General features: G+C 43.4%; 1 protein-coding gene across 1 annotated transcript in view; it reads right to left on the bottom strand.

Annotated features, from left to right (window-relative positions):
• Window positions 1-761: 761 nt before the first annotated feature.
• The window catches only part of LOC135934308 (protein qui-1), a 29,653-nt gene continuing 11,494 nt past the window's right edge, over window positions 762-18,920 (bottom strand). The window contains exons 2-23 of the mRNA XM_065475949.1: window positions 17,393-17,611; window positions 16,054-16,250; window positions 15,831-15,997; window positions 14,787-14,944; window positions 14,005-14,185; window positions 12,951-13,110; window positions 11,486-11,825; window positions 10,400-10,741; window positions 9,544-9,777; window positions 8,892-9,176; window positions 8,598-8,825; window positions 7,570-7,695; window positions 7,248-7,500; window positions 7,011-7,192; window positions 6,528-6,730; window positions 6,290-6,464; window positions 5,678-6,015; window positions 5,273-5,469; window positions 4,869-5,221; window positions 3,677-3,898; window positions 3,411-3,601; window positions 762-2,513 (exon numbers count right to left, since the gene is read on the bottom strand). Of these exons, the coding sequence (XP_065332021.1) occupies window positions 2,346-2,513; window positions 3,411-3,601; window positions 3,677-3,898; window positions 4,869-5,221; window positions 5,273-5,469; window positions 5,678-6,015; window positions 6,290-6,464; window positions 6,528-6,730; window positions 7,011-7,192; window positions 7,248-7,500; window positions 7,570-7,695; window positions 8,598-8,825; window positions 8,892-9,176; window positions 9,544-9,777; window positions 10,400-10,741; window positions 11,486-11,825; window positions 12,951-13,110; window positions 14,005-14,185; window positions 14,787-14,944; window positions 15,831-15,997; window positions 16,054-16,250; window positions 17,393-17,492 (4,800 nt within the window). The 5' untranslated portion in view covers window positions 17,493-17,611 and the 3' untranslated portion in view covers window positions 762-2,345. The remainder of the gene's footprint in view (window positions 2,514-3,410; window positions 3,602-3,676; window positions 3,899-4,868; window positions 5,222-5,272; window positions 5,470-5,677; window positions 6,016-6,289; window positions 6,465-6,527; window positions 6,731-7,010; window positions 7,193-7,247; window positions 7,501-7,569; window positions 7,696-8,597; window positions 8,826-8,891; window positions 9,177-9,543; window positions 9,778-10,399; window positions 10,742-11,485; window positions 11,826-12,950; window positions 13,111-14,004; window positions 14,186-14,786; window positions 14,945-15,830; window positions 15,998-16,053; window positions 16,251-17,392; window positions 17,612-18,920) is intronic.

Genomic DNA, 18,920 nt, shown 5'->3' with positions numbered 1-18,920 from the left:
CTTCTTAGCAGCACTGATGACTTATTACATATAGAAGAAGTGGTCACGTTGTGTTGACAAATCTTATTTCATATGGACCGATGAGAGATTAACCCGCGCTCTATGGACAGCACTCATCCAATTTCAACTGTGCTTGTCCCAGTTTAAAGTGCTCTGCTTCTTTTTTTCCCGTTTTGACCGAATTTATTGTTTAATTATTTAAAAGCTACTATTTATTTCTCTTTCTGGTGCTTTCGTAACCTTCTATAAATTTACATTGATTAAAAATATCATAAAGTTAATTACGTTAGGCCGTAAATTTGCAATCTTTTATTTGTTTTACCTTTTTTGTAAATATAATATGTTTGGTTCGTTCCAATTTCGATAGAGATGGTTAAAGAGCAATTTATTGCAGAAAGTTTTGTTGGCGCATGTAGAGCACGAGTTGCGTATAGCTTCGTTCCAATGTGTTTGACAATTATTGTTTCAGTGCGGCAGTTTATTTTCTATTACATGGTACAGTATGTACGCCTCCACACTTTTATACGACTTCAGCTCGTAAAGCAAGCTTGTACTACCTCATTTCGAAATAAGCTGTGATGTTTATCTGACGCTCAATCCAATTTATTTACGGCTCTTTTTATTTCTTGACACTGATCTCTTTGGCCGCGCGACACACTTACAAGGAGGAAATTGAGTTAGCCTAGCACGCTTACATTTTCAATTAACCTTTGGTGCCAGCATACAGGGGAAAGTCGTGAAAAGTGAAACAACTCTCGCTGTTCAGGTTTGCAAGGAACACATTTATTGCGTTTGTAAATAACTTTTAATTGTTTAACATCAAAGTTATGCACATCTATTTTTCGACCGACGGGGTTGCTACCGAAAAGCAAAGGAGGCTGACTCCATTTTCCTCACGTTCCCTGTGGGGAATTTTGGTTATTAAAATTTTTGACAAGCCCCGAAGGTCAGCTTTTACATCGTTATGTTGTACCTCTAAACATCTCTGATATAAGTAAAGAGAGGAATGGTTTTGGCAGTCTTGTTTGAAATTTCTCACAACAATGGAAAATAAAAATAGCGTGATTTTTCCATTTCTTAGAATAGCAGGCTTTCTTTTTACATCGTCTCCGGCGCGATCTTTTTTAAAGGACTGCGCTAGCAAAGGAGTTTGTGTTTCTAAAAATTGTGTCAAAAGTATATTGATGGAACAAAAATCAAAGTTGCGCGTCACACATTGAAGGCTTTGGCATTTTGTTTCAGCTTTAGTGGTTTTCTCGTTAAACAATCCGCCTCAAAAGAGCAAGACAGCGTAATTTCCGTTAAAAGTCATTCATTTTTATATCGATAACATTTAATGCTCCACATCCAACGACATCAACAACAACAACATCAACAACTCGCTACCTCTACGGCAATATGGAAGAAAGAGTGAGAGGGTTGAAGCGTCACTTTCCTCGTGTGTACTCAGGGCTCGCAACAGTTAATAATATTTTAATTAATACGATAGTTTTTAAATGAAAACCTATCACAAAGGTAATTTCCCACATGATGTTAAAAGTAAAAAAAATAAAAACAGATTTTTTTGAAAAATGTTTTAACCTCGTTTTAATTCAAGCACTGAAAATCAACCAAATTGGCTGTAGCCCTGGCGAATGCAGTTTGTGTTTTGTTTCGTGTAAAGAGTGTGTGTATAACTTTATTAAATTTCACATTTTGGGCGCTGTATACAAAGACATCGAGGAACAGCAAACAGGAAAGGACGGTCGAGTACAAAATGATTGTTAGTTGCAGTGTGTGTGTGTGTTATTTATAAGAGCGTGTAAGAGAAGAGCCAAGCGGAGCGGTCCCCTTCTACATATATATGCGATGAAAAGCTTCGTTTTCTTCTCTCTTTCGACAGCGAAGGGTTTTTGTGTTTGAGTGAATAGAAAAGTTTGTCGTGCTTCGGCAGAGAGGTGCGAGAATTGTGCATGATAGTGTGTTGCTTGTTAATTTGTCAAGTAAATCACAGACTATAGCTTCAATTTTAGCCTTGATGCTGCTCTCAAAAACTCGGAACGCAACGTAAAAATAAAGAGCTATATGGTTAACAGGCCGCTCCCACAGTATACTTTTTCTTATAACTCGATCACCGATCTTACCACGTTTTCGTCATAAGCAATGTGTATATTATGTAATTAGACCAAATGAAGGGAAGACACACTCATCTTGCTAACATGCTGTTTTAGGACTATGTATTACTATCTAGCTGAGCCGTATTGTTCTCCGTTAGGCTGTACTGATTAAACTGCAGTGGGGATGGGCGATCGCCTCTAAATATAGTTTTGCGGATCTTTCTCTTCACATTGATATCTTGGGATTATTTACTCCCGTTCGTCAGACATGCCGCCATCTGACGACTCACGTCGGCTGATCAATGAATTCTGCTTCACCATTTGTCGTCTGCGCGGCGGCGATTTTTTATTCCACAGGGCCTCCAAGTCCTCAAAGTGTTGGGATTGTGCCAAGGCTGCCTGCTCTGGACCCACGGTCTGGAAAACGGGTCGAAATTAATTTTTGTCGGAGCGAAAATCGCACAGATTGCAAATAAAAAGTTTGAGCTTAGGGAACACCCTAGAGACGTATACGTCTGCAAAGCGCTATGGAAGACGCAGAAATGGAACTATTTGTGACCGAATGCTCTTGCCGACGACTCACTGAATTCTCTCATACAGCACATTAACACGACCGGGTGAGCGGGTTTTATTAGCAGAGATAAAGCGGAAATGAGGTCAAATCTCCAGAACTGTCTTCTATGTTCAGAGAGGCTCAGCCATTAGTGATTTTGAGATTAGGGGATCTTTCTTAACATAGAACAAAAATAAAAGAAATTTGCTTTTCTCGTATGTGATAAATGGTTGATTAGGATCCCATGCGTATTCCCTTCTCTATCTAGAAAGCAGGAGAAAATGCTCAAAATTAAAACTAACAAAAGGGCCACAAAAAAATAAACCCCCGCAGGCTTCTGTGCCACCACCACATAACGTGGCTTGTCAGTAGTTAATCTCTTTCCGAAAATAAAGGGAATTTTTTATCGTCCCTGCAATGCATTCAGCTTTTTCTCTGGCAAAATTCAAGCCAGTTTAGAGATAAGCCCCGGCAGCTGTCCTCGTGCTTGATTTTTCTTTGAGATTAAAACACCTCTATTGGAAAACAATCAGCTTTCTGGCGCCTCTGTTAATTCCAGAGGGGCTGAAATTTCCGCAGTGTAAATATTTGTCGGTCGGCAAGAGGAATTTTCCGCTCAAATTGGTCATTTCTCTTAACACAAGAGAGGCAGCAACCGTCCTCTTTGCATACTATGAGGGTGGAATATAAAAGGGCGGCTCAACGTCAAACAAAGGGGATGAACAAAGAAGATTAGGCTGCGGTGTGTGGAAACATCTCACTTGCGGTATTTCCTCCATGCTGGCCGACACGCTGAACCTCCTCTTGAGGCGCTCGTCGATTGCAGCAAACATGGCCTTTGATGTGAGATGTCCATACTTCTTCTGCCACGTGTACGTATCCAGAGAGACCTCCTTTTTCAGCAGCCGACGCATCGGCCGCTTCGGTACCGCGCCGCTCGCTGGCCTCAGATCTGTCAAAAGCACAAACGCAGACACGCGTGTGTCAGATCGATTGCGACAACAATGGAGCCTCTCCAATCTCTCACCTTCAGGCTCTTTCGCGGGGGTGTAGTTGACGGGCGGCACAAACGCGGCCGGCGTATTGTGCAGGCAGACAATGGGCAAACGCGAGCAGTCAAGCAGTTGAACCACGATTCGTGCCGCGTCGCAGCTCATGTACAGTGCCACCACCGGCAGGTTGAGCGACAGCGTGCACCGCGCCCGGCCCAGCATCAGGTCCCACACCACCAGGCTCCGGTCCTCTGAGCCTGCAACGCCTCCGGTTATTATCGCGGCTCACTCAAAAACAGCGCGCATAATGGCGATATTGTCAGTGTTCGGGTTCAAGCGTGTGCGGTTGAAAGGACGGCATGAAAGCAGCATTGTGCAAATTTTGAATGGCTTTTTGTATAGACCTGCTTTTGAGATACCACGCGTCGCGGTTAGGAAAGACTGAAACCAAATTTTCAAATATTTGGAAAACTTGAAAATTTTATGCCACCGTTTTTTATTTAGAAACCCCCAGAATCCCATGCTGAAATGTGGTATTTTTACATCTTATTTCTCCCAATTTTTCAATTTCTGTAATTTTCGTAATTTAAATTTTAAAATTCAGCTACCAAGCTTAACAAGTGAAAAATCTTATAACACTTGAGGTCACTCGCAACGAAGAAATAAAATTTCATATCAACCGTTTTAATTCTCATTTTCCTGTTGCAATTTCCCAGTTTTCAAATAATTCAAACAGTGTGAATGTAATTGATTCAATCCTCGTTATTTTCTGGCTTTTAACGAATTTGTACGTCTTCACAACAAAATAAAATATCGAAATGAAAATCCTACATACAATACAACAAAAAAAATTTATTTTTTAAATCCAAACTAATTTTACTTGTGAAAATAGATGTTAAAACAATTGGAGGAGAATTGGAATATTAACATCAATTTTACTTATTATTTTACATGTGTCGTGAAAGGCTAAAGCTGGAGGCTTGCTCCAACAACAACAAACAGAATGAAAAGAAAAATATTTTGTCACACCCAAGCTAAACGGGGTATAGATGACTCGTTTATGGAGCGGAAGAAACAATGTTTACTCTGACACCAAACGTTTTGAAAAGGAAATCAATGACAATAATTAAGTGACGAGGATCCAAACCGTTTTTAATATATTTGAAGCAATCAACCTGAAGAATAATCATCTTTATCTTTAATTGAAATAAGTAAATCCCCACATACCTGAAACAGCTAGGGTGCCGTCTGCGGATATTTGAACACAAGTGACGTAGCTAAGGTGCGAGGTGAGCGTGTGAAGGTCGGAGCCAGTCTTGATGTCCCAGACGATGAGGTTGGCGTCCCGTGATCCAGAAACAACCAGGTCCTTGTTGGCTGCGATGCAAGTGACGTGGTCGGTGTGTCCGACAAGCACCTGGGCCAGTTTCCCGCCGGCTAGCTGCCACACCTTGAGCGACATGTCTTTGGACCCTGTGATCACGTGCTGCGAGTCGTTGGTCAGCGCGAAACAAGTGATTTCCTCGCTGTGCGACACGGTGTAGCGCTCGTCCTCGCGCCCCATGGTCCAGATTCGGAGGCTGCAAATTATCGATTTCGGTTTGGCCCACAAATTGTGCAAGCTTATTTACCAGTTCTCTCCTGGGCTGCTGCAAACGACGTGCTTCATCGAATTTGAGATGGAGAGGTGCTGTCCCAAGATGGAAAATTTCTGCATGACTTGACCAGAGTCCGCGAGCCAAACGAACATAAGCCCGTGCCGGTCACTTGAGACCACTCTTCTGCTGTCACTCGCGACAGCCATGTCGGATATTATCCCTTGGTGGCCCTGTGCGGGAAAAAGATTTTCGGTTGGGAGTAAAAACAAAAAGGGCGTGTCAGCTGAAAAAGAGGAAATTGCCTTGCCCTTTAAACCCCATGCAAACAACAAATGCACAAACGTACAAAAGCATGAATTTTACTCGCGAGACAAAAAGCAAGTTAAACAAAGATTAATGGCTGAGCGTTTTCGAGCAATTTTAAATAAAAAAACGTACCAGGAAACAGCAGACCGCGACGCTGACAGTGAGTCCCCAAACGCGGCAAGTGTGGTCCTCGGCGCCAGACACCGCAAACAACCCGTTTGGCGACACGGCGACGCACGTGATCGGCGCCGTGTGACCGTGGAGTGTGCATTGCAAATCGTGCGAGATGAGTTGCCACACGTTGACGCTGTAGTCCTGCGAGCCAGTGACGGCTAATACGCCGTCCCGTGAGATCGCCGCGCACATGATTGCCGCCGTGTGCTCCTGCTTTTTGCTGCTCGCTTTCGCCGCGAGTTCCGTGTGAAACTCGTCTTCAGGCCGGAAGCTCCAGAATGTGATTTTGTTTCCGCCTGTTGACAAACGGCACCATTGATTTTCCGGAGCGCGGACCGCAAATAACCACCAAAGCGCGGATATGTGCATGCAAACAAATAAACTGCTGTCAGCGGTGGTGTTTCGAGCATTCCAGTTTTGAAATTTATGAGTAAGTGGAGGTCGTTTTAAAATTTCACACATTGCAAGCTTTAATTTGAATAATATTCGAGATAGATGAGAGGCTATTATTATGCTAATCTGCCGCGGAAGTTTCCAAAATTGAGGTTCGATAAGAACAAAATACATTACCAGCACTACTGAGGAAGTTATCGTCCTTTGAGGTGCAGAGCGACGTGACGGCGGCTCCGTGACCGGCCAGAATTCTGATGAGGCGACCACTTTTCATGTCAAAACTATACACCCTTCCATCACTGCCGCCCACAATTGCCCGGCAATTGTCTCGCGCGACGCTAATGGACTGGACCTGTTGGCCGCATTAATTAGCAAGTGAAATGCGGCGTGGCGTGTATTATAATAAATAAATTACATCAGCCTTGTGGCCTCGCAGGCAGTGCACCTCGGAGCCGGTCGCCAGTGCGTGCAAGTAGAGCTGGTTGTTGTCGCACGCGGCCAGGAGGAACACGCTGTCGGGCGACACCGAGATCATCTTGACAGGTGACACCAACGACACGCTGTTCAACAGCGTCAGGTCGTCCAGGGACCATAAACAAATTGTTGCATCTGTCGAGCCTGCCGTGGGGAAATGCACTTTGATTACTCTTTGTCTGTCTCATCAATGTGCCTTTTCTTTAAGCTGAAAAGCTCTCTGCAGCCGAAATCAATACGTGTGCCAGCCAGGCCCCACTCTAGAGGCTCGTTATTTTGAATTGCACTTCGCGAAGCGACAGCCTTTCAGCTGAGTATGTGCACAAATCCGATTTTTCCACTTTGCATACATACTCAGGTGAAATTTGACTCCGCGCGAGTCCGATAGATTTTCCACCAGCTTGCGTTTCTCGTTGCTCCATACCTGATATCAACACGTCCCCCGAGGCCGTGATGGCCAGGCTGCTGACCGGCCCTCGGTGGTGATCGATCCTGCCTTTGACCTCCCCGTTGGACATTTGGCAAACGATAACCGTGCTGTCCTCACCGCTGCTCGCCACCAGGGACGCGGTGGCAGCGATGCTCAAAATCGGCGCTATGTGCTCCCTAAAACAAGAAGACGCGTTAGCAATTTGCTAATTCGCTGCGGAATTGCGCTCACGTAATTTTGAGCCGCTGCGTTTTGCTCTTGAGATCCCAGACGACGACCGAGAGGTCCTCGCCGCCGGTGAGTAGCTCTTGGGCCGTCATCGCGATGCAGTGGATGGGCCCCTTGTGGCCCGTGAACGTGTAGACGAGGGTGCCGGACATGACGTGCCACAACTGGGCCTCGCACGAGTTGGGCCCGACTAAAACCACGTGTTGGCCTGTGGCCGACGGCTGGGCCAGCTTGACACCGGTGGGCACGGTGACACCTAATTGTGCGTGTTGGTCAGGGGTTAGACCACAAATCAGGATTTAAGCGAGCAGAATAAGAAGCTTACTCTTGATTTGCGAGGGCAGCGGTGCCTGCAGCCAGCCGGTTAGGGGCACCAGCAGGGGCTCGCTGAAGCCGTCGCACCAGGCCATCGCCGAGGTCACTAGCGATTTTATCAGAGTGCCGTGCCGCTCTGCAACCCAGATTAATTATGCATGCACTAATTGCCCCGTAGCTTTGCTTGTTCGACCGCACTCACTCGGGCCGGCGTTAATTTTAATTAATGACGTTTGCGTCTTTCTTTATGGTGCCGGCAGGCGAGCGAGCGGGCAGAGTACGCGCGCGGTAGAGCAGGCGTCTTTTTAATTTTTAAAAAGGCCTCGAGATGAATGGGCAAATCTGCTGACGCCGCCGTTTCTAAAGGTTTGAATGCCACCAGCGCGCTTTATGGCTAATTTCGCCGGATCACGCACGGCCATTAATTAATTCTCGCGCCACTTGGCCTAGATAATTAATATCCATCTGCACTGTGTCGAGTGATTTATTGAATAATGGCGTGGGAATGACCGATATTCTGTTCTAAAGTGTGAAATAGACAGGTGTCATACAGTCATGCAAAGTAGTGATAAATGAGACGCAAAGTCACGTGTCCCACTCAAGTGGCTTACTTTGAATATCAGATTTTGAAGCATACGCAATTAGGTTAAAGAATATCTTATAATTATGCTCTAACCACGAGATTATTAATTTAAATGACTCCCCTTATTGTAAACCCCAATTTTAGTGGGATTTTGATTAAAATTTAAACGTGTCTCATTTGATGTTTCATTTATTTTTAACCTTTGGTTTGTAATTGTTTTGAAAGATTTTAAAATCATTTTCTAATAAAAAAGTCCAAAACTACCTCGCAGAGATATAATTATGTTTTTTAATGGTTAAAAGGACAATAATTCTAACATTCATTGCGATAGATACATTTTAAGTAAAATAAAATTTTGTTAACACAAAAATAAAGTTATAAAATGGTCAAAATTGATATTTGAAAATATTTAATTAATTTTGAACATACTTAAAATTCTAATCAATTCCACTCACCATTTGCTAGCCAACTAATAATTTGAGCTGCCAGCTGTAGCGGATCTCTGGTAATAGTGTCGCACGACTTGCGTATAGTGTAATAGACCAGCTCGAGGTGTGAGTCCAACAGGTAGCACCTGACGTGCTCCAGAACGCACCTCAGGTAACTGACAGAAACGGTCTGCACAGCTGCCAGCAGGAAATCAAAGTTGCACACCGTCAGCTTCTTCAGTCTTTCTGGATCGCCTGCAACGAATTATGAAGAGGGAAAGGAGTTTGTTTAGAAGCTACTCGAGAGTGTTACTTTCGCACCTGCTTTGAGGAGGTGCAGCCAGGCCTCCTCGACGTGTCTGGCACTGTAAGTGACGTCCTCGCCCACCCGCTGGAGTGTCTGCTCCTTGTCGCCACCCTCGGATTGCGACTTCTGGCTCTCCTCCTGCTGAAACTCGCTGAAGAACAAATTGGCCAACTCCATGTGCGTGCTTTTCGCCTTTTCGTTGGATGATATGTATCTGGTGCGGGCCACTTCTGCCATCGAGACGTGCCTCCAGCGCAGCAGCAGTTTGCCGCTCAAGTAGATTTCACGCAGCAGCAGGCCTACAATATTTCGCTTTTTAATAAAACGGCCCGGGCTAAAAGCCTTTTCTCCGCTGCCGAGGCTCTAATCTAGCCGCGCCGGCACATGGGGAAAACTTTAGCGGCAGTCAAAGTTGCTTTTTTCTTTCCATTTGCACCATGTGATCGCTACTGCCTGTGAGGCAAAGTGTTCATTACGTTACACGAATTTAGAGCAGAGATGTGAGGGAAAATGGAAACTTCCAATTTTGTGGAGAAAAAAAATATTTTATCCATTCAAGCGGAACTTCTGGGGCAAGCAAATTAGCTTCAGCGAATCCCCATCTCTGGAATCTACTTAAACATCTCTTTTGCTGTTGGCATTTTTGCTCATCTTGTCGGGACATACCAAGAATTGATCTGAGGGCGCAGAGACTGGCGAAATTGCAGTGGCCCTCCTCCATCAAAGCCGGCGTTCCGTTCGCGTGACTGGCAGGCAGCATCAATTCCAATAGCTCCATCTCAGTTAACCCGAATTCGGAGCAGGCTAGCAACGAGGAAAATCGCTCGATGATTGCGCGGCCGAGGACATTCTCGGCCTCCTCGAACACTTTGCTCACTGCCTGCTCGATATTATCGCTGCCTGTAAAGAGCAAGAGGCAAAATTGCGATTTTACACACGTATTTATGTGTCATGTGTATCATTTCTCGCAACACAACTCGGCGAAAAAGAGAAGGGAAAATGAGGGAAAACACGCCCGCGCGTGGTCATAAATCTTTCTGGAGTACCCTGCGAAGCGCAATATTCGCAACTGGTTGATGCAGTGCGTGCGCCTCTTTACCCGACGCAGTTAATATGATTAAAATTTCCTTTTTATGTGCACAAAGGAAGAAATGTTTCCAATGTATCTTGTTTCTGGAATTATCAGAGAATGACTTTTTTTATTTGAAATATGGAGGTAATAACTGCTGTTTTTTCTTCCTTCCCTTATCCGCTCCGCAATCGGAAAAAGCATTTCAGCGGAATGGGGAGAAAGAAATACATTTTTACTTATCATACCACTCACGTCTGCCCCATATATAAACTTACAAGAACTTTATGTGCGGCACAAAAAGAAAACATTAAGGGTGCGTTGTTGAGAGGGGCATCTGGCTATAACTTCAATTTATTCAAAAATGCCTTTATTGTTACTCCTCGGAAAATTGCATTGTTTGCACGCATTGATTTGTTTTTACGAGTTGACTGAATTAAATTGTTAGCTCACCATTGAGAGCAGTGGCAAGAAACGACGGCTCGTTGGTAAGGCTGAGGTAGCAGTCCGCAGCGCGGAGTCGCTCCTTCTGCAGCGGCGTGAACTTGAGAAGCTCAGGGTGCGTAGAGGTGGCCGCCAGCACGAGAACGCCGGGTGGGAGGGACACGGGCAACCAGGAGAGCGGGGCCACAATGTCCGAGTCCAGGGGTTGCAGTCTGTGGAGGTCGTCAATGACGAACAGAATCGTGGATCCGCCGTCCTGCCAGGCCTCCCCAGCCCGCCGCACCAGAGTCCCGAACCAGTTGTTGACATAAAGAGGGTCGAAACTGCAGTCCTTTGGTATTGTGTCGACCCCTAAGAACAGTACCAGAAATATTATTGAACGTCTTGCTCTAGTTAAAGCGTTTTTCCGTGGAGTAATTAATGCTTCCTTTCAACTTCAAAAAAGGTTTTTTAAAAACTTAGGACTGATAACTTTTGAGTGCTTTTCCTAGCAAGCGAGAGATCAAAATTTCATTAATCTAGCCGAGTTCAGGAGAATGATATTCCTCGTCAATGATATTTTCTACTAGATCTGTAATCCATGCTCGCGTACACTCTCCTTGAAGTGCTCTTAGCTGAGTGTTTTTTTTTATATATATAGTGAGTAACCATTTTTCCTTAGAGGCTAGGGTCATTGTAAATATTTATTACGTTTTACGTTTCCTGTTGTACCACACTTTCCTGTCCCGTAATCCTATAAATTCAATATTAATAATTAATTGGCAAATGAATACAAATTTAAAATGTGCCTTAAAGTATCACAGATCAAAAAATTAAAACAACTTAAATCCATTTTTGTTTTTTTCCTTTGCTATTATTAAATTTTTTACTTCTGAGGAATGTAAAATATGTTTGAAACTATCCTATAGAGCATTTATTTTGTACTTAAATATCTTAACTAGGTTCTTTACAATATTTAACACGGTTAATTTTTTATTCTTATATGAACCACTGTTTGCTACTATCATATCTATAGAGTTGCATTGTTATGTCGAAGGATTCCTTTTGGAGCAAACAGTGAGCCAAAACAAATAATCAAAAGCATTCAGGTCTTACCAAGGATGAGACTCAAGTGTTGGCAGACGTTTCTCAGCAGTTCCAGCCCGTAGGCCGAGCGTGGAGTGGCGCCTGAGAAGCGGATGATGCGCGCCAAGGGCCGTCCGTGAAACCATCCGCGGGCCTCTTGAGTCACGAAACTGAGCACGCAGCTCTTGCCACTGCCCAGTGAGCCGTGTAGCAGCAACGGACCGTGACGCTCGCGTAACGCGGCCTCGAAATTGCCCTTGATTTGAGCGAGCAGGCCCGATTCGCGCATCTCGGACGCGTGATCCGCTTCCAGCTGGTCCAGGTGTTGCCGCCAGATGGACAGGTGGCATGATGCCTCGTGTAGCACGTCCTAATTTAGATAAATCAATATGTCATTCTATTCTGATTTTATTGACATTATTTATTCGATGCAAATGTCAGACAATAAAATACTTCATATTAAATGAAAAGCAAACGTCTCGTTGCAATGACGATCTAAACAAATCCGGGGTATCGAGGTTAGCTTTTAAATAAAAATAAAAATAAACATGAATTTCTTTGCATTGTAGACCGAAATAGCCAAATTAAACCGTAGTGTTTTGTTTTCACTGATAATAAGACTGTTGTCATTATCGATTTAAAATATTATTTCAACATCAATTTGAATAAACAAGATCATTTAGAGATATCTATTCAAATATTCAGTCCAGAGAGCATTTTTAACAACAAATAATGCAGATTTGGACAAACCAAAGTGCCAAAATAATGAGAACAAGAGAGAAAGATTAAATTAATTTGAACATAAACAAGATTGTAAAATATTATTTAATTACATAATTGTTGAATGTTGTAAAAAATTATCTTGTTAGTCAATTTTTGGCATTAAAGATAGAACTTGTTTTTTGTTGTTTTTGCTACAAACAAATGTTTACAATAAGAGATAAAGTTTTAACTGGGTAATGAAAAGTCTCTTATACACATTAAACTTGCAAGAATAGGAGCGAAGAGGGATTAAAGCCGAGTGCTGCAGAACTTTGTGTAATCGAGAAATGCTGGCGTTGTTTATTCTAAGCATGGGTACTGGATCAGATAACACTTTAATAAACCTTGACTCGCGTTGTAATCTGCCATGCCACAGAATGATCCAGTTATTACTACAAGCAATTTTGAATACAAATCCGATGGATTATATCATGTTTCTATTTCACGGCAGTGGGGCGCTGTCAACATATATCCAATCTGATCTTGCAAATTATGCACGACCTGAATGGTATCCGTTACATTAATAAGGCTTCTTCTTGCGGAAATTGAACGAAGGGATTTCCTTTGCGTTTTCATTGAATTCTCGCCGTTCTTTATATCATTGATTTATAATCAAGAAAAAAAATCAAAAAGCAAAAGGGGGTTTGCAATCAAGTGCAAACGCAGCTAATCCGGTGGTGATCAGTGGATTCTGGTTCTGCCTGACAAAATTAGCGTTGGAATAATTAATTACCTGCGTCGCCTTGGAGCGGCCATTGAGTGGATCAGGTTGATTGTCGAGGTCGCACGAGACGAGCTCTTGAAGTCTGGCGGTGAGTGAGTCTCGAAATTGATTGAGATACTTCTCGAACGGCTCGTCGTCCGGATCAGCACCGCGTGAACACCAAGGAGCACTGCGAAAACGCGCCGTATTAGCTGGGCCCGAGCAACTTGCTGAGTTAGGCTTTTCGTTGAGCACGGCCGATCGACCGGTTGCATGCATTCGCAGCGTCAGGCGCTATCGAGTGAGTATACAGCGAGCGGCAGCCGCCACCGCCGCCGCGGAAAGGGAATAACAACAATGGTAGCAGCGGGTTAGGCCGACCGCTTGACACATTTTCCCAGCCGCGCGCGTCTGTTGTAGGGATGCTTATCGCGTTAACTGTACACACTGGCGGCAATTGTACATGCAATAACAAGCTTGTATGACTGTGTGTGCAACTGGTTGGATGTAAATGTGCGGACGTAATGAATGCTGCCGCGACACACTTGGCATTTTGTACGATGCGTGGTGTTGTGAGCTTGAATCTGTGTTCCGCTCGCCCGAAGTGCACGCCCGCGTGCTGTTCGTTTTACAGCACACTCGTCCGCGTATAATTGCCCCGGCATTATAAAACGACTTTTTTACATCGCGTTTTATAGCACAGCAGCTACACACAACTCGATGCCAGGCCGGGCTGCGGGCAAATAAAAAGTCTCTCGTTTTTAGAGCTGCTTCGCTTGTTCGGCCGAGATTACTGGGAAAAGCACAATCTCCGAGATTAATTGAAAACGTTTCGAGAGGAAAACAAATTCCCTTTGCGGCGTGCGATATATGATTGCTGGGGAATTCGAGCTAACTCCGGCGAGCCGAGAGACTGCAGACAAAAGACTCGCAGTTCACTGAATGGGCCCGTATTACGACCGAGCCAGTTTTATTAGCTCTGCTTTCGCATTCAAATCCGAGAGCACTCACTTGACCTCTCGAACGTGGAGCAAATTACGATTTCCAAGGGTGAATGCGTGGGGCAGGTAATTTTTCAGCCTACCTTATTTTGAAGACATTTTCGGCCGGCAAATTGGCTTCAATAAATTCCCGAATAACATTTAATCGATCACAAGTGGCAACGTCGAAGTCCTTGTACAGCTCACTGCGTTTTGAACTGCTCTCCTTCAGATTGTCCCATTTCCTCAAAACGGCGATGATGTTTGCACCATTAGGCGACTCGACTGCAACAAATGGCAGGGACTCAATCGGTATTTGCTCGTCGCAAATGGCGATTCCACATAATAGGACAAACAATAACAGTCACATCGATCTTTCAGGCGTTCTTCTTTCACTCTCGGGATGTGTGTGTTTGCTGAAGCATTTTTCCCGAGAGTAAAATAAAAAGGGAAACAAATGCTTTGTTGATATTTTAAAAGCTTTTCAGCGGCTTTGAAGTGATCATCAAGCGCAGGAACGATGCTCTCGTAAAAATTGGGGCGCATTCATCGAAGCAAACAATTCTGCTGCAAGCTCGTCGCAACAGCGGCATGTTTAGAAAGGGTCTTACGCATGCAGAATTAACAATTAGGCTCTTTCTCTGCTCCCTGAGCACCAACGATCGTGTTGTTGAACGGGGCGGGCGGACGGGTGGCGCTTTCGATCGGGCACACTCACAGTGCTGATCTGACAGCTTTTAATAAATTAGGCAAACAACCCTGCCTCCCTCCCTCTCTGCCTGCCTGCCACCCTAACCCTACCCGCCAGTCCGTCGCTTCTCTTTCACTCGCTGCTGGGCGCCGCGCGCGCGGCAGTTTTCACAAGAGGCTATTTTTGTTGACTTACCCAAGGCGTGCTGCAGCTGCGCTTCCACCAAAGTCCGCGTTATCAGGTCTGGCAATCTCCCAGGACCCTTGTTCCCAGGCGGCAGGCGCGCCGCTGCTTTTTTAAATAATTGCCTCAGCTTTGGCAAATCGCGTTCTATCCACTCGTGCACCTCCTGCCTGAACAAAACAAACAATACACACACGCCTTAGCATATCAGTTCAACGCCCGAGGAATCAATTAGGGCTAACAGCGACACGGTTACGTCTATCACGAAGGCGACGAAGACGTGGTTTGCTCACCAAACAAACTACGTGGTTCGCTTGCGTTAGGGATTTTTTTCTTTTAGAATCAACTACAAGACACTCAATAGGTTGGGTTAAATTGAATTGGATGAACGGAAAAATAATGAGAAAAATTATCTAGAACATTCTCGTAACGGACAAGCAGGTTTCTTGAGTAAGAGAGAATTTCGCCTCACTGACCGTGATTAATTGATTTCTGAGCACAATCGCAAAGAAAACAACAGCTCTTTTGAATTTGAAAACTTGGGTTGTACATTTTAGATGGTTGTTAGTATATCGTTTGAAGCATAATTCACACGTTCTTGAGGCAGTAAATGATATTTTTAGTAATAATAGTAAATAATTATTTTTCGCCATTTTCTTACAAAATAAAATCATTATGCATGAGAGATGGAACTTTTAAATAATTTAAGTCAACTGTGCACTCCCTATCAATCAAATCGTTTCAAGAATTAAAAAAAACTCCACACAATTTGAGCTGAAAAGTGATTTAAAAATGGTTGGAAAATTTTGCTTTCACCATAACGAAATATCTACAAAAATGGTTGATGCACGAATCCAACAAAATTAAAAATCGTTGACCTAAAATTTAAAGATTTTCATTTCAGATTACAATGCACAACCGAGGCACTAAAAGCTTTGTTTTTTGACCCACTTTTGTTCCAGCGTTCTATCGTTTAATTTTTTGCAAGTCGCGTAACCTGGCAACCCTACTACCGGATAATGTTGTATTTATAATCAATTTGCATGAGCGTCCCACCTGCTCTGCGGCTGTTGCAACACGAATTCACCGGCAGCAGTGTCGTCTCTGGCGTAGCACCATGAGAGCAGATTGTCGTCGCCGGCGGCTGCACACACTGCCTCAAACTCGTCGGCCGCGAGCCTCGTCGGCACCATAAGCTCGCCGAGCGTCTCGCCCACCAGCACCTGCGACCGAATTAATTACCGTTTAATCTCTGACCGAGCCTGTCGGGGCGACGCACGATGAAGAAGCAGCCGCGAGACACCCGGCTGCATCGCGACACCTCGTCTAGAAATTGTTGGCAAGACCATGGATCCGACGCCGTCTCCGAGCAGTAGAACGTGTCAACCAGCTGCACCTCCAGGCCAACCGAGTCAAACTCGCTCTGAATTTCGGGGCCAATCTGTTCCAGCAGGTTGCGCCGCTCTTCTTCAAAGTCTGTGGAAAGATATTATAATGCATGAGGGATAAGTTTAACATTCAAAATTCTTTTCTTTTGGTAGATAAAAATTTGATATTTGATCACCAAAAATAAAGGGAAACCAATGCATTTCTAGAGAAGAATTTCATTAATATTTTCAAATGATTCTAACCAGTACATTACAGAATTATTACAAGGTTTCAGTTAAAAGGTTACTGCTAAATAAAAAATATAATGAAGATATTGATCAAATTGAAAAACATGAATGATTTCAATTTTTCATTTAAAATTTAATAATGCAGTTTCTTCAAGCTATTTAGTTTTCTGATACTGCTTCAAACATTCTTTACTCAGCTAGTTTAGGATACTGGTTGTAGTGAAATGGAGAAATAAAAAGCTTAATTGCTAAGCACCGAGAGGAAGTGGCATAATATAAGTTCAGGTGGAACATTAAGCCATCCTTGAGTGCAGATTTACTTTAATTTACATCTGAGGGCAAGAAACCCTGTTTTTATTCATTACATACAATATGTATGTCTAAAACAAGGCAAGAAAATTGTTTTCAATAATTCCACTATAAAGCGAATAAGATCGTACCGTTTGTTTTAAAATAAAACTAATTAATACCCAAAAATTCAGAGAGTTAAAAAAGAGGGAAAGTATAGAAAATATGATACTGATTTTTCTTTAGAGGTGCTCCGTAAATATTTTATCTTCAAATTAAATTTAAGTTACTTTTATAGTTTAGAATCCAAAATCAGTTTTCTTTCATTATTAGACTGGCCCCAAAAACTGTGAACATGACAGACATTTTAGTTTCGATTTTTTAAGATTAAATTACTAACTTACTGAGCAGAATAAAAACAATGGGAGAAATCTAGGGAACTGGAAAATATTGAACTATAATTTATCAAGTGGTCTTGAAAAGTAAACATGAGTACCAAATATCACTATATTTTAAATATTCGCTTCGTAATATGTATTTTTTTAAACTAACTGAGGTGGAAAACAGCGTCATTGACACCCATCAGGAGGGCTGCGGAAAAAGGCCACAAAATTGGAGCTTGCGGCGCTCCTGCGAATAATTAATCGAGGAAAAAGTAATCATGCGAGGAAGGTCCGACCACACGAGTAATACAGACGAGATTAAATGCGTTACCTGCTCCGGTGGACGAGATGAACGCTTTTAAAATTAAGGGCACAGGCCAGGGTGGTGCCTCGTTTTGTTCACCGTTGAGGATTTTCTGAGCGAGTTCCATGTTTCCTTCACGTGCTACATGGCGTGATTAAAAATTCGCTGATGCTGGCGTCGGGCTGCAGTAGCACTACGGGGACCGTTGCTGCTGCTCTTTGGCGGGTCCATTTATCCTCACTCGTGCTGCAAAAAAACACATCATTCGCCGTTGAATTTTTTACTCTTTCGAGCCGCGTGTGCATGCAAAATAAGTTTGGCACGTGTGAAATTTTCATCAGCACGCTGCATGTCGGGAACTGTAGCCCGGCCAGCGCAGCGGCGCGTTTCGTTCATTTAGCGCCTCCCTTTGCACCCGCCGCCACCCCCGACCCCTCGTCCACCCGCCAGCCCGCCGCTCAATTAAATATGCACAGCTGGAGCAGTCGAGCGACAAGTTCACTGTGAATGTTGTTTTGTTTGGTGCCGAGCCGGCGGGTGCGAGTGTGCACGGCCGCATTTGTTTCATCTCAATTTTTTAAGCCGCTGATTCGGAAACTCATCTAATAAAATGCCGACTGCGTTTTCGCAGCTTCCGTTCTGCTTGTTTGCAATAATAGTAAGGGCGGAATTTTTCATTTAACGGCCGACTGAGCGCTGGAAAAGGTTTCATTTCACCTCGCTCTGCGCTCTTCCATTCACGAACTCTGACATTTCCAATGATATTATGATGCTGCTGCTGCGCTACCACTAATGAAATTGTAGCGCTTCAAAATCGATGAGTGTGCGCGCATATCCGCGTGAATTGCGCCGTTTATTTATGGAATGATATTTACTCCAAACAAAGGGTACTTTTATGAGCGAACTAAATGAAATTATCACCCACAGATAATTAGTCAGATTTTATACTGTAATTTAGGGTATATAAAACACTTTGTAGCCTCTATATTATAATCTTTTTAGTATATTTTCATTATAATTTAAATATCCATCAAAGTTTAACATTAATAAAAGTAAAATAAGATTATTATATAGTGAAAAAGGCCAACTATTAATCATTAAAACATATATTCAGAGAAAGTGTCGCTAAAACATCTCAAAGATACGACTGTCTACATAAATTAAGTCAATTGTTCCTCTTTTTATGTACACTTTGAAAAAAGCTGAACAAACAACAAGTTGTGCTAACACAACTCTCCGCAGTCCCCGTGCTTGCAGGCACCGAGCAAATAGAGAGGAGGCACGTTTTATACCAAATAATCGATCGCGTGCCGCACGTTTCACATTATCGTCAGAAAATGAAATTCCAATATTTGATCAAAAGTTGGTTGGCTCTATGCTTTGTCAGACAACGCACGCACAAAGATGATACAGATTAAGAGCGTGCTGAGCAAATTTGTGCTAGTAGTCCGCATACAAAGCCAGCAGCGGCTAAAGGAAAAAGTTGGATTGATTCTTGAAAAATCGGATATTGACCCTCGCTAATGGAATTTTTGGTTTTTGCAGATTTTAAGTG

This window comes from Cloeon dipterum, chromosome 1 (assembly GCF_949628265.1).
Source record: "Cloeon dipterum chromosome 1, ieCloDipt1.1, whole genome shotgun sequence".
Lineage (NCBI taxonomy): Eukaryota > Metazoa > Arthropoda > Insecta > Ephemeroptera > Baetidae > Cloeon > Cloeon dipterum.
This window is presented reverse-complemented; position numbering and strand designations above follow the sequence as displayed.